Source organism: Hemicordylus capensis, chromosome 4, assembly GCF_027244095.1.
Source record: "Hemicordylus capensis ecotype Gifberg chromosome 4, rHemCap1.1.pri, whole genome shotgun sequence".
NCBI lineage: Eukaryota > Metazoa > Chordata > Lepidosauria > Squamata > Cordylidae > Hemicordylus > Hemicordylus capensis.
The window spans coordinates 93,489,854-93,503,258 of NC_069660.1; the positions used below are offsets into that span (position 1 = coordinate 93,489,854).

Consider the following 13,405-nt stretch of genomic DNA (forward strand, 5'->3'; position numbering starts at 1 on the left):
CTGCAAATGGGCCTGGATCAACTCAGTACAATAAAAACAACCCTCTAACCCAAAACCTCCACTCACAACAGAACCTCATCTCAACCTCTACCCCAAAGATCCAGCTGTAAAGGCGAGCCCCTTATATTAAAAACAGGCAAAAAATTCTGGCCCTCACCCTCGTTACTCCCCTAATGTGGCTCACCCAAAGGGGCGACCCCACCGATGGCGGGCCTGCCACCACTGGCAGCTTCCTTCTTATAAGTCCTGGGCAAAAAGCCCAGCTGGTGGAACCAGGGGGAAACTGCCAAGTCACTTTGGGCTTGGCCTCGGTCCTGCAAGGCACCACAACACCTCAACCAGTCCAGGGGTGAGGGAGGCAGATGGAATCAGGAGGAGCAAAAGGAGAAGGGGGCAGCCAGGCAAGAACCCCAGACTCTCACCCTGAGAGGTGCCCAGCAAGATGGTATTCCTTCCTCCACAGATAGAATCCCCCTCCTCTCTTCTCCAGCAAGCTTTTGGGCCTCAGACACTGGCAGCTTCCTTCTTACAAGTCCTGGGCAAAAAGCCCGGCTGGTAGAACCAGGGGGGGAAACTGCCAAGTCACCTTGGGTTTGGCCTCGGTTCTGCAAGGCACCACAACACCTCAACCAGTCCAGGGGTGAGGGAGGCAAATGGAATCAGGAGGGGGCAAAAGGAGAAGAGGGAGGCCTTCTCTTTACCTTTAATATCTATATGGCAAGCAGAATTTTAACAGATATAATTTATTTAACTGATTGGCAAACAAAATTATATTGGGTACCCATACAACAGTATCTAAAAAATATTTCTTATCCTTTATATTATTTAAATATATTTACGAACTTCATGCAGTCATATAACTGGACAGCAAGATTTCAGTTCTGAACACTTAACTGAGAAACACATAACTCTATACCTGACTCCACCTGGAGTTTGATAACTGTTCATAGATCCCAAGAGACCACCAGTGCATGTTGAATCATGTTTGGTGGTTTGCCTACTTAATGACATGTTTATACTATTGAACATGAGACTGAACTTTCAAATAAATGTAGTAAAAGTATTATTCAATTAGTCTCAATCGATTTTATGGGGCAATTTCAATGTGGTCGAAGAACTATTCAGATAGCAACTATTTTGTTAGAATGAGCTCTTTAGAAGAACACAACTTCTACTGAAAGAAACACAAGGAAAAGGAGAAGAACAGTTGCAATAACTGTACTGATCTTCCCATGGGATATATACTCACTAATTTTCTCATGAGATGTAAAGAAGGAAAGAAACAGGGATGGCAGAAGACATACAATGTTCTGTCTCTCCTGTTTTTGTTTCTTTTTGTAGGAAACCACTCTCCAAATCTTCAGGAGCAAAGAAGTAAAGCAAGATCAAAAACTCCTCACATTATTAATGTATGAACTTTACTTTCATATATGGTAACACTATCAATAAAACTGTAGCCTGCACAGAAGTGGTTAAGAACACATACAAAGGAAATCTGAAAGGTTAAAACAAATTTAAGATTGTGTCTTCTTTCTTATTGCTCTCTTTTTAGCCAAATAGCTGCTGCTTTTGGAAGTGTTTTAGGATAGACAAGGAAGACTCACTATTTCCATTCTGCTTTGAAGACTATTTTTGGTTAACTGATTTCATAATTAAATAGAGAAAAATATTAAAGCCAGACAAAGAGTTTTTTATATGCCTGTGTGTGTATGACTAGCTGCATCAGTTGCTGATATCTCACAACCACCCAATTTCCCTCTCTACCTTCCACACATCACTCAAAATTCTTGTAATAAAACTTCCTCTGAATAGTTCTCCAAACCTCAAAAATAATCTGATCTTCTCTTTCATTTTTCTGTTCTTATTAGTTTCTAAGCTGGTAATACACACCCCTGTAGATCAGCAGAAGTAATGAGACATTTTATTGTAATTGACAGTGATCTATCAATTCAACTTTATTTTTTAACTTAAAAAAGCAGACAAAATCAAACATATACACACAATTCTTAGAATAAGGGAGTTTGAAGAATGAATGAATGAATCTTTATTTCAGTCATCAATCAAAAACAAAACCAAAACCAAATACTAATCAATATTTATATTTCAATCATCCAAAAACATTAACAAAGAAAGATTTGCAAAGTTTGAAGAAAACTTAGAAGTCAATACTTCTTTCTGGGAGAGAGAAAAAACAAAACATCACTTACCCTCATCATCAAATTCTTCCCTAAAGTATTCCTTTATTATTGTATGTTGTGGTGTCTCTAACTGGATAGAAGAGCTAGCACCATTTCCAGCTACTTTCCCAGACACTAGTCCTGTTAAGAAAAACCCTAACCAAACTAGCTTCATTACTGATATTATAATAATTTAATTTAGTTAAGGTGTTTGCAGGAGCAGAACTTCAGTATATATATCTCTGAAATCATCTGATCCACAGCCACTATGATCTCCACACTGAAATTCATGCTGTGTAGATGGATCATTCCCATTGGCTAGAATCCATGAATAATTATGCCATAGGGACCAATCAGAATGGACCACGCAACTGGGCAAGCACAGAAAGCTGGAATGTCTCAAAGGAAATGGATTTTGAAGACATCAGGTGCCCTGACCTAATTTAGATCAAATCACATTGAGTATTGGCCTCTTGCTAGAGAACATTATCTCAAAATATGGTTAACATTCTGCAGTCAGAAATTTGTTTTTTTAAAAGATGGCTGCACCATACAAACTTAGATGGAAACCATGTAAAATGAGTTTTTAAACAAATGATATTTATCTACAACCATTTCCTTAACCTCCACCCCTTCCCTGTTCCTTTGTAGGTCTATAACTTTGGCATTGTAAACCTGCAGGTGTGATCCTGTGATTTTCAATTATTGTGGTACTGTGCCAAATAAGTTTCGCACAACTACAAATAAACTTAAATAAGTTTATTTATTAAGTTATTAAATAAATAACTTAAACTTAAATAAGTTTAAACAACTACAGGATTAGGATGTTATTGATGATTTTTTAATGTTATTTGTATTGAACAATGAACTACTGAATTGCACTGTAATGCATTCCTATAAAATCCAGAATGCTACAAAACAACTGGGTTATTTGGAATGAGAGGAAAATCATAGCTCCGTGGTTGGAAAACATGAAAATGCAAAGCAATCTGTAGACAGGATGTAGAAAGAACCCAAACAAGAAGTGTATTCAAATGTGAAAAGCAACATTCAATACAGAGGCAGATCAAGGAGTAAATTCTCTGTGTTACAAGTATATATGTACGCATGTATTACACTTTTATACTGCCCCACACACATGTCTTTGGGAGGTTCACAATGATAAAACAGTTTCACAGAATTAAAACCTATGCATTATTAAGAAGCTGAAAAAGCCTGAGTAAAAAGATGGGTTTTTAAATCCATGTAATGAAGGAGAATCGTACTTTATTTATTTGCCAGGGGAAGAAGCCAAGATGGTGATGAGACTGGAGTAATTTTTGCCTTGCTCCTTCGTTTTTCTTTTCTTTTTGAGTTTTTGTTTCATTTAAGCCGCAAGTTTGAACCTTTTTATCTTGTTGGTGGTTCTAGTATGAGCTTAGTGTTTTTATTTTCACTTGCTTTTGTTAGTATATTGTAGACAATTTTGGATTATGTGTTAGCTTTCGGTGGATCAAGCTCTGATGTTCGCATTTGAAATCTAGCCAAGCCAAAAGCTAGCTGAAAGTTTGTGGATACTTCAGTAATGTGGTACAGGAGCAACAATAATTGAATATGCCTAAGAATAAAAAGCAGCCAATAACCAGCCCAGGAAATACAATGGCAAAGGGAAAACAATTTAAAATGGCCAATTTAATGTCAGCCAAGGAAATTGTAATTACTTTGGATGATTTAAGAACTGGAAATTAATTTGCTGCATTAGAGGCAGAGTCACTGTTATTCTTGGATTCAAGTACATACTAATGACATGCAAGTGCAGAGGGATTTTGATTTACTAGAGCTGGAGAGCCTGCTAAAGGAAAAACAATCCAACACCAGGGAAGCAAGCCAATGTTTCATCCTCAGAGATTCTCGCCTATGAATTATTATCAAAACAATGTCTATTAACAGCATCCACAGTTGTTGGAATATATGAGAAATTATCTCAAAATCATCTAAATTGATTATCTCAAAGGAAATTTTGATATGTTTTTGGGAAAACAACATCAGAATTGGGAAGGCTTGGATACTTATTGTATCTAACTGCTTTCCCTGAGAAGCTTCACTTTCCTGCAGCATTTCCCAGTCATAAGAAACCTTGGCTTCCATAAGCAAGCAGGAGAAATTAACTTCCACTCGGATTCTTCAGCCCATGCAGGTGATGCTTCAAATCAGTATGACAGAAATGAACAAGAATCGGTGGATAAATCACTATGCTATTAAAATATCCTTGAGTAGTCTCTTACATTGCCAGCCTAAGGATGTTTACCTTAAATCAGCAGAAACACTTCATAGCAGTATTTTACAGAAATGGATCTTACTTTTAGCCAAACAGTAATCCCTCTCATGCTAATTAAGATGAAACATTACCTAAGCAATTATCAAATAATTCCTGTAAGAGTCTTTAAGGACAATTTTGTGCAGCCATTGTTTTATTATTTGAAGCAACAAGGAGTTAAGTCTGGTGCTGTTTCTTCCAAGAGTCTAGAAGCTGACCTTGGAGATAATACTGTTAAGAAAACTGCAGCTGTCAAAAACCAATTCTGCGATTTTAATTTGTGCCAACCCTCTTCTTGTCTGGGGAGCAGTTCATTAGCAAGGCATACTGGAGCTCTTATCTCTAATTTGGACTCTACTACTTCTAAACTAAGCGAGGGACAGCTGAAAGTAAAGTAAAAGATGTTTTAGAAGACTTTCGAATTGCATTGCCATTGATGCACAAAGTGTTAGATCCACTGGCTGCTTGTTTACCTCCGGCCAAAGCAAGTTGTAGCAGCAGTACGAAAGAGATGGTGCTTAAGGAACAAGCTGGTATTACAACTTCACTCTCTATTAAGAACCCCGAGAAGGAAATGGATATCAACACTGAGTACACCCAGAAACATCTGGATATTATACAGACAGATTTATCTGAGTGGCCTTTCTCTGGGAAAACTGGGAAGTGATAACAAAAACGGAAACAAGTTTCAGTCATAGTTAGTAAAAACCCCTCTCCCCACCATGAATCCCTCTGTTTTGCTGTATCAGCCACTATTTTTATCTGAGCTGGATCAGCTTTCATCATTCCAATGGGAAAAGGAGGCTCCGAAGGAGGATGTAATTCTTCCTAGTGCCACTTAGTATGTGTGTTGTACACTAAAAAATATTGGAGAGAAAAATAATCCACATTCCGATTGTAAGCCTTTAAACTGACTGTGTACAACCCAGTGTAACATTTCCCTTTTAAGTTGGAATGTTGCTGGTTGGAATTCAAAGTGCAATATTATTATTACTATTACTATTATTATTATTTACATCCTGCTCTTCCTCCAAGGAGCTCAGAGCAGTGTACTACATACTAAGGTTTCTCCTCACAACAACCCTGTGAAGAAGGTTAGGCTGAGAGAGAAGTGACTGGCCCAGAGTCACCCAGCTAGTATCCTGGCTGAATGGGGATTTGAACTCGGGTCTCCCCGGTCCTAGTCCAGCACTCTAGCCACTATACCACGCTGGCTCTGAATTTGATATTGTGTTACTACAGGGAACATGGGCTACAGATGACCTACCCTTAGATGGTTTCTGGGGAAATAGTTTGAAGGCTCAGCCCACTATAAGAGAACGTAGACCAAGGTGGGGCCTAGGTTTGTTGACCTCTACTAAATTTTGTGTAACATCAAGAGCATTAGAATCATTGGAGCATATGGCTATAGCAACACTTTTAAGATTTTCAAAGTTTTCATTGATCTTTCTTAACATATATATTTTCCCTTTATGCCAACAGAACCAGATTAAGGAACAATGGATTTTGGAAAAGTATATTGTCAATTTACAAGCCTCCTATCTGCAAGCACCAGGCCGCCACCACCACCGTGCTGCCGGGCCACCCCCGCTGCCTCACATCTGCGGCCGGGCTGGGGCCCGCCACCGCGGCCTGGCCCGCCGCCGCGGCCTGGCCCGCCGCCTTGCCTCCGCAGCCGTTCAGCCAGGCCATGGCCGCCGCCGCTGTTCTCCTGGGTGCGCCTTACCCAATCAGGCGCCCCTGCAGCCCAGCCAATCAGCTGGGCTGCCGGGACGCACGTTCTAAAGGCACACCCAGGAGAATTATATATATAGATATTTATTGCTATGGGATTGGTCATTTTCCTGTCCTGATGTCCTTTAAATTGGATGGAGGCCACTGAGTTCTTATGCTGAGGTTAGTTCTTATACTGGTACTGTGTTAGAGCCTAAGCCCTCATGAGTAAGGGAGTGTACAATTAGAGACCAACATGGCTAATTTACTGAATTCTGAACCCTTTATGAGACTGTATTCCTTACTGATAGCAGCAGGCTCCTGTAGTAATGCTCCTTTAGTTAAATAATCCCTGGATTATTTTAAATAATTTATTGACAAATTTCAAGAGTCAGAAATAGATGGACAGGTTAAAAAATCTCCTTCCTGGCCAAAAAGCTCTAAGTCATGGTTTGATAGGGGATGCCTAATGGCTAATAAATCCTTGCCAAAATACCTTCTTTATATATATTTCTCTTAAATGTAACCATTGCTAATCTCATGCATGGCAGCTCTCGTGAGAGTTCGCGTGCAGCTGCTGATAGCGATGGAGACAGCCAGGAGAAAGAAAATGTCAGAAGCGGCAGCCAGTTGGCTGAAGAAAACAAAGAGGCCAAAGAAGCCAGCAGCGGGCCAGTCAGTCAGAAAGGTGGGGGGGGGGGAGAATAAAAGCCGGCGGCTGTCCAGCTGTCCAGAAAGCGGCGGGGCTGCCACCGCAACAACCAATTCTCCTGGGTGCACCTCAGCCAATCAGGCACGTCTACCGCCCAGCCAATCAGCTGGGATCTGGGACACACATTCCAAGGCACACCCAGGAGAAATAATATGATAGGTAATGGCCAGCACCCTGTATGTTGCCCGGAAACATATTGGTAGCCAGTGCAACTCCTTCAACACAGGAGTAATATGGTCTCTCCTAGATGACCCAGAGACAAACCTGGCATGACATGAGAACTCAGTAATGCACCCACGCAGCAGTAACTTCTGGTCTGAGGAGGCACCAGGGCAGCAAAGAGGTATGGTGCCGCCTTACTGGACTGTTTTAAAAAGCAGCGCTGGTGGAGGAAATGTGCCGGGAGGGGTAAGAGCACCCTTCCCCATCCTTAAAGAGATGCTCCTGCACCTTCCAACCAGCAGGTGCCAGTTCCATGAACACCACTATCTTACAATGCTCACACATGTAGTATTCCATTCAAATGCAAACGAAGGTGGACCTTTCTGAGCAAAGGGGATAATTCACGCTTGCTGCCACAAAACCAGCTCTCCTGCTTCCGCTCCGACAGATAGCCATTCAGGCATTATTTGAAAACCTCCAGTGAAAGAGAGCCCAGCAGCCACATGACAGACTGTTCCATTGTCAAATAGCTCTTACAGTTAGATCTCTCTCTGAGCAACCTGAAAGGTGACTCCTTTCCTTCATGGGTGGTTTTTACTGGACAAGTCCATTTTCTTCACATGACAGTTTTAGAAATGCCCCCCTTAGTCATCACTGGGGAAATTAAACCCTTGGACTGCTTCACACACATATGAGAACATCACTGGATGTTTCTGCTCAATTACCATACACTGGAAAAGCAGCATTGGCATGTATGAACAGACTCCACCAAAAAGGACTGCACTGAGGAATTGATGATAGATGCATTTGAGAAGGAGATGAATGAAAGCCACTTTGAAGTTAGAATAATGTGGCACATAGGAGCCCAGGGACCCTGCTTTTAAACCCTCACTCACTTGAAAAAACAGAGTGACCTTGGGCCACTTCCTATCTCTCAGCCTAACCTACATCACAGGGTTGTTGTGGGTATAAATGGAGGGAAAACATATGAAGCTGCCTTCCACTGAATCAGGCCATTGATCCCTCCAACTCTGGGCCATCCGCACTGACTGGCAGCAGCTCCCCAGGCAGGAGACATTCCAGTCTTTCCCAGAACTAGCAGGAGATGCCAGAGTGTGAACCCGGAACCCACTTCATGCAAAGTATATGTTATTTTTCAAAACTACAGCTCCATCCCTGAAGCTATCTGGACTCCTTGGAGGAAGGCCAGGGAAAGAGAGAGAGAGAGAGATAAAAATTCCAACAGTGTCAAGAAATAGTGTTCTGTAAATGTTTCCTTTCAGTTAGTTTCTGAGCACTATCCATTTCTTTATAAGTACTTCACAACAGAGGCACCTTTTAACATGGTGATTCTCTTTATTTAGCAGGGGGAGAGTAACTGGCCCTATCCATCCCCACCACAGTCCTTCCAGTGACTGTTGCTGGTGTCTATCTTGTCTTTCTTTTTAGATTGTGAGCCCTTTGGGGACAGAAATCCATCTTATTTATTTGTTATTTCTCTGTGTAAACCACCCTGAGCCATTTTTGGAAGGGTGGTATAGAAATCAAACAAACAAACAAACAAACAAACAAATAAATAATTTGATTTGCTGTGCAACAAATACATTAATAATGATAATAATAATGATGATGATGATGTATTTGTAGCATGCAGGTTGCTACCTAATGTTGGAGTCATCCTCATCAAGGCTCAAGTATGTTAAACCAGCCCTGTCTCTTACACCTGCGAGGGTGTTGCTTAGTTGCTTGAACTTGGAAGAGCAACATATTATTACTTGTTATTATTTAATATGTGGACCTGGGAAACTGCAGGTAAGTGAGTGATGCCTTTGGAGAACTGCCTTTCCATCCCCACAGTTCCTCTTCTTCATCCCACTCCTCTGTTTTTCTTGTTCTCTTCCTTTGCAGACAACATCTGTAGCTGCAGAAATGGGAGGAAGGGACAGTGGGGTGGTGGTGGGCTGGGATTCGAGAAAGGGCACAGAATACTGCTGGAGAAGTGAAGACATGCTGGAGAGCAAAAGGAAAAGAGGGGAAATTGAATTTGAATGCAATCACCTTTTGAGTTCAAGAAGAAAACTATATCTCCATTGCACACCAAATTACAAATCAGTCAGAACCAGCAGCATGTTCAAGTGGGCAGCCCTGACCAGGTGCTGCAGGAAAAAAAACCCCAGTAGCGCTTGCTCTCCAACCATGCCCCTTCTTGAATCCCAACCAGCCACCCTCCACTGTCCCTTCCTCCCACTTTTGCAGCTGCAGGAGTTGTATGCAAAGGAAGAAAGCAAGAAAAACAGAGGAGGGAGCTGCTACTGTGCTGTGGCCATCTCTGCCTCCTTTGTCTCTCACTCTCTCTCACCTCTGAATGGGCCTCACTAGAGCCTTGCTGCTCCGAGTACTGCTATGCTCAGAGCTCCCTTACCTCATAGCAGCCTCTGCTCCCTCTTGCACTGTTCTTGTGCATGCCATGCCTCACAGGGGCTGCGCAGGCATGGGGAAGCTGGAAGCGGAGAGGCCCAGCCAGCCTCTGTGAAAGTACACAGGCAGCTGCAGGCTAGCCGGCCTGAACGCTGCACTCAGTGCCCCCCATCACAAGAGGAGATTGGGTGGGCAGGCTGCTAGCGGGGCTGCAGGCTGGCGTCCTCAGCATTGGTCATGCACTTGGCTACCCAGTGGCGGTGCAGTGTGGGCCAGCAGCAGGACCACCATCTAGGCCCCAACAGGACATTTGGAGCCACCACCACCCCAAGGCGGACTTCAGGCCAGAGGCCTGGTCCAAAGGGCACCTCAGAATATGGGGCTCAGGAAATTATGTAGGGGAAAGAGGAGCCATAGCTCTGAAACAGCATAAAGTAAAACTAATCTATATTAAAAGATACAAATTCTCTACTTTTCATTAAGAACATGCAAAGTGTTTTGCGACAACAGAACAGGGCCCACCCAGTTTAGCATTTTTGCAAGAATTCCAGCAACCAGCAGGTATTATGTTATCCATCAGTGGATTACAAATTGCTATTTCTGCTCTACAGTATGTAGATACAAAGACAAAAGACTGTAAAGGTTAAAATCAGCATTTTGAATTGAGCTTAGGAGGCCATAACAAGCCAGTGCTACAGCACAGATAGAATGTATTCAGTAGCTAACCAGTTTTCTAGGGTACACCCATGTAGAAAGTACAGCAGGAATAGAGTCTATAAGTTCTGAAAATCATAAATGATGGTTGCTAGTTCCCAGTCTTAGATAATAAGTCAGATTAATCAGCTTTGTAGTATCCCATGCTCAGCAATAGGTCCTACAAATCACCACAAGTTAGTAAACCTGAGACTACAGAAAGCTAGACCCCTTCAACAAGTGTCTGTCCCATTTTGACATATAGGATTTTAGGCTGTTTGCTTAATTCCTCCATCACCGAGAGCAGTCTGATTTCAGAAGGGTGATAGGGATCAGGAAAGCAATGGTGAGAAGGTGGTGCTTAAGTACTCCCCATCGCTGTTTCTTACTTCAAATTAAACCTCTCTAAGCAACTTTTCTACTGTGCAGTTCCAAATGCAGACATTAAAATTAGTACAAGTATCTCAGAACAGCTCACCTGGTTTTTAGAAGTAAATACATTGTATTTATCTCAGCCATAACAGCCTCACTCCAAACTGAAATATTACCACTCCCAGACTGCACATCATTTTGATTTAAATTAAGTGGTTGGTAGCATTCTAGAAAAATTAAAATTAAAATATGAGACAAAATTATTGTTACTTTTCACCTGTCTGTCCTCCAAAGACCTCAGGGGAATACATGTTGCCTTCCCTTTATTTTATCCTCACAATACCTCTGTGAGGTATATTAGACAGAGGTATGTGACTGGCCCAAGATAATCCAGTGAGGTTCATAGCTGAGTGGGGATCTGAACATGGGTCTCAGTGGTCTAAGTCCAGTATTCTAACCACTATGCCATACTGGCTTTTAGTTGGCTTTTGCCATTTGGCTATATTGGGCCAGTTCAGATGAACATGGCCCCCACTGACTCTCTACACTAGATGAAGAAGGGGAATGCTCCCATCCTGATATCACTCAAGGGTGTGCCAATGAGTTCTTGGGTCCTTTAACTGCATGTGAGGGACATTCCAATGAATGCCCCTCACACACAATTGAAGGATGTGACAAGAACACATCCTTGAGTGAAGTCAGGGTGGGCACATTCTCAGCCACCTCCTCCATTGTGTGAAGGGTTCAGTGGAAAACATGTTCATCTGAACTGGCCCATTATTAGTGTTGCTATCCCTTCCCACAGTTTCAACCAGTTGTGTGTGAAAACCTCACTATAATTTGTGGGGGAAATCCTGGAGGGCTTGCATGCATGAATAAAATATAAAAGCCGCAACTAATGGGTTACAATCCCAAGAGTTCTAGCAATATACTTGGCCAAATGTTAAAAAAATCTGTATGAAGCAAAGATTTATTCCCTTTATGCTTTGAAACTTAAAACAGTGGTGCCAGAACCCATAAGCACATGCCAAAAATCTCTGCAAGCAAATTACATAGGCTATTTGTTGTTTAGAAAATAAGACTGCAAAACTGCTCAAATGTACAGAATGCTGCACAGGAGAGATCTCACAATGATCTCACATCACAGCTTAGTTTTGCAGTTTTCAGTCAGACTTGCAATTTCAGCTCAGGGTTCCATATCTAACCTTGTATGTCCTGCCTATGTCTTCCCTAATATATTAGGGAAGAAGTAATAAGTAATAAGAAGTAATTAGGGAACATATTAGGGAAGATATCTTATTACTTCTTCCCTAATACATTTGAACTATAACAGCAGCTCCAGGGGCGTAGTAAGGTTGGAGTGGGCCCTGAGACAAGATTTTAAAATGCACCCCCCACTCACTGAAGTTCCGCACATAAAAGGTGTTGTAAATTGGATAAATAAATAAATAAATGACACAACTGAAGGAAGCCCAGGTGGGTGTGTGGCTGGGGGAGTCAGTCATGTGACTTGCCTCTTGGGGGCCCCCCAAGGCAGTGGGCCCCCAGACAACTGTCTCCCCTTGTCCTATTATAGTTACACCCCTGCAGCAGCCCTAGGCTTGTGCGGAACTGGTGCCATAGGGGTTCCTTCTCCCCCGCCCCTCAATACATAATTTTTGCCATAATTTTAGCTGCCTGTCTAAGCCTCATTAGGAGGACTGACAAGGCGAGCAATGATTCTTCTTCTTCCAGTGGTGGCTGTTCGGTGGAGTGTTAGGCCAATTTAACTGTGGGTTTTGCAGCCTGAGAGTGGGAAACCCGAGGCAGTGGTTGGCTGGGCCCTGCTGGGCTGTGTGTGGATGTCTGTTGCTGGAGGTTTGGGGGTGGCACTCCAGTGGCCCCATGGTGGTGGGAAAGCCTTTTAGTCCCAAAAGGCAAGGGACAAAGATCCTTCTCATCCTTCCTGCATACTCCCTGCTCGGAGGAAGAGGGGTAGGAGGGGGTGAAAAGCTGGACTCTCCTGCTTCAGCTGAGTTTTTCATCTTTTCTTGGTGCAAAGGTTGCCTCCTCATGAAGGAATGAGCCTCCTTTTCCTTCTGGGAGGAAAAAACACATAACCTTTCTATGCTGCCAGGTTTGACCACTAGAAGGCTTCTGTACATTCAAGGATTTCATAAAAGAAGCAAACACACACTTGCCAAGTGCCACTTTCCTGTCAGTACCTGATGGGGAAAGCTGTATCTAGCAACATTTTCTCTTCTCAAACTCACTCTGATGGGGTGCAGAGACCTTACTGCCCGATCGCATCCCGTGTTACTTGAAAATCTCACTTAATTAGTTGATTTACCTCTTGGCCACTGAAATACCAGAAATAGAAGTCTTCTGTTTTACGTATTGGGTTTATCTTACGGTCTATGGGGTGCGCGCGTGTGTGTGTGGGAGACGTCAAGTCCCACCAAACACAGCAGGATTTCACTGTCTGTCACTGAGGGAGAGAAAAACTCTCGCCTTAACTTTTGGACCGACCTGGCAGGTTGGCAGGCAATCTTCAACTCTGAGACTGTGTTACTCTTTGCCGTCTTTCCAAACCCAGGTTGTTGCCCGTTATTGACCGCGCACCCCAGACGAGAGGACGCGCGCGCGCGCGCGCCCCCTAAACATATTTTAAGATCCCCTCCCCCTGTCCCTCCTTCCTTATACAAGTCACGCCCCCTCCTTCCTGTCGTTAGTTCCGCGGGTTGTTTTCCAGCCGCCAGCGCCGTGTCTCCTCCTCTTTGTCTCGCGCTGTCTCACTCCGGCCTCGCCCATTGACGGTGCTCGCGCGCTCTTTTGCGCTCTCTGTTCCCCCGCCCTCCCTTAAACCCGCGCGACCGGTGTTCG

At 43.0% G+C, this 13,405-nt stretch overlaps 1 protein-coding gene across 10 annotated transcripts in view; it reads right to left on the reverse strand.

Annotated features, from left to right (window-relative positions):
• LOC128324868 (calreticulin-like) overlaps positions 1-13,405 on the reverse strand; it is a 62,376-nt gene that overhangs the window by 48,812 nt on the left and 159 nt on the right. For 3 of the 10 annotated variants that reach the window (XM_053249977.1, XM_053249975.1, XM_053249978.1), the window contains exons 1-3: positions 12,873-13,251; positions 10,650-10,770; positions 8,859-9,070 (exon numbers count right to left, since the gene is read on the reverse strand). In XM_053249977.1, coding sequence (XP_053105952.1) covers positions 8,859-9,070; positions 10,650-10,690 — 253 coding nt within the window. In that variant the 5' untranslated portion in view covers positions 10,691-10,770; positions 12,873-13,251. Of the gene's footprint in view, positions 1-1,249; positions 1,359-8,858; positions 9,071-10,649; positions 10,771-12,549; positions 12,622-12,747; positions 12,766-12,872; positions 13,252-13,405 lie in introns of those variants that run through there. The other 7 variants (XM_053249970.1, XM_053249969.1, XM_053249968.1 and 4 more) reach the window with 7 other exon arrangements.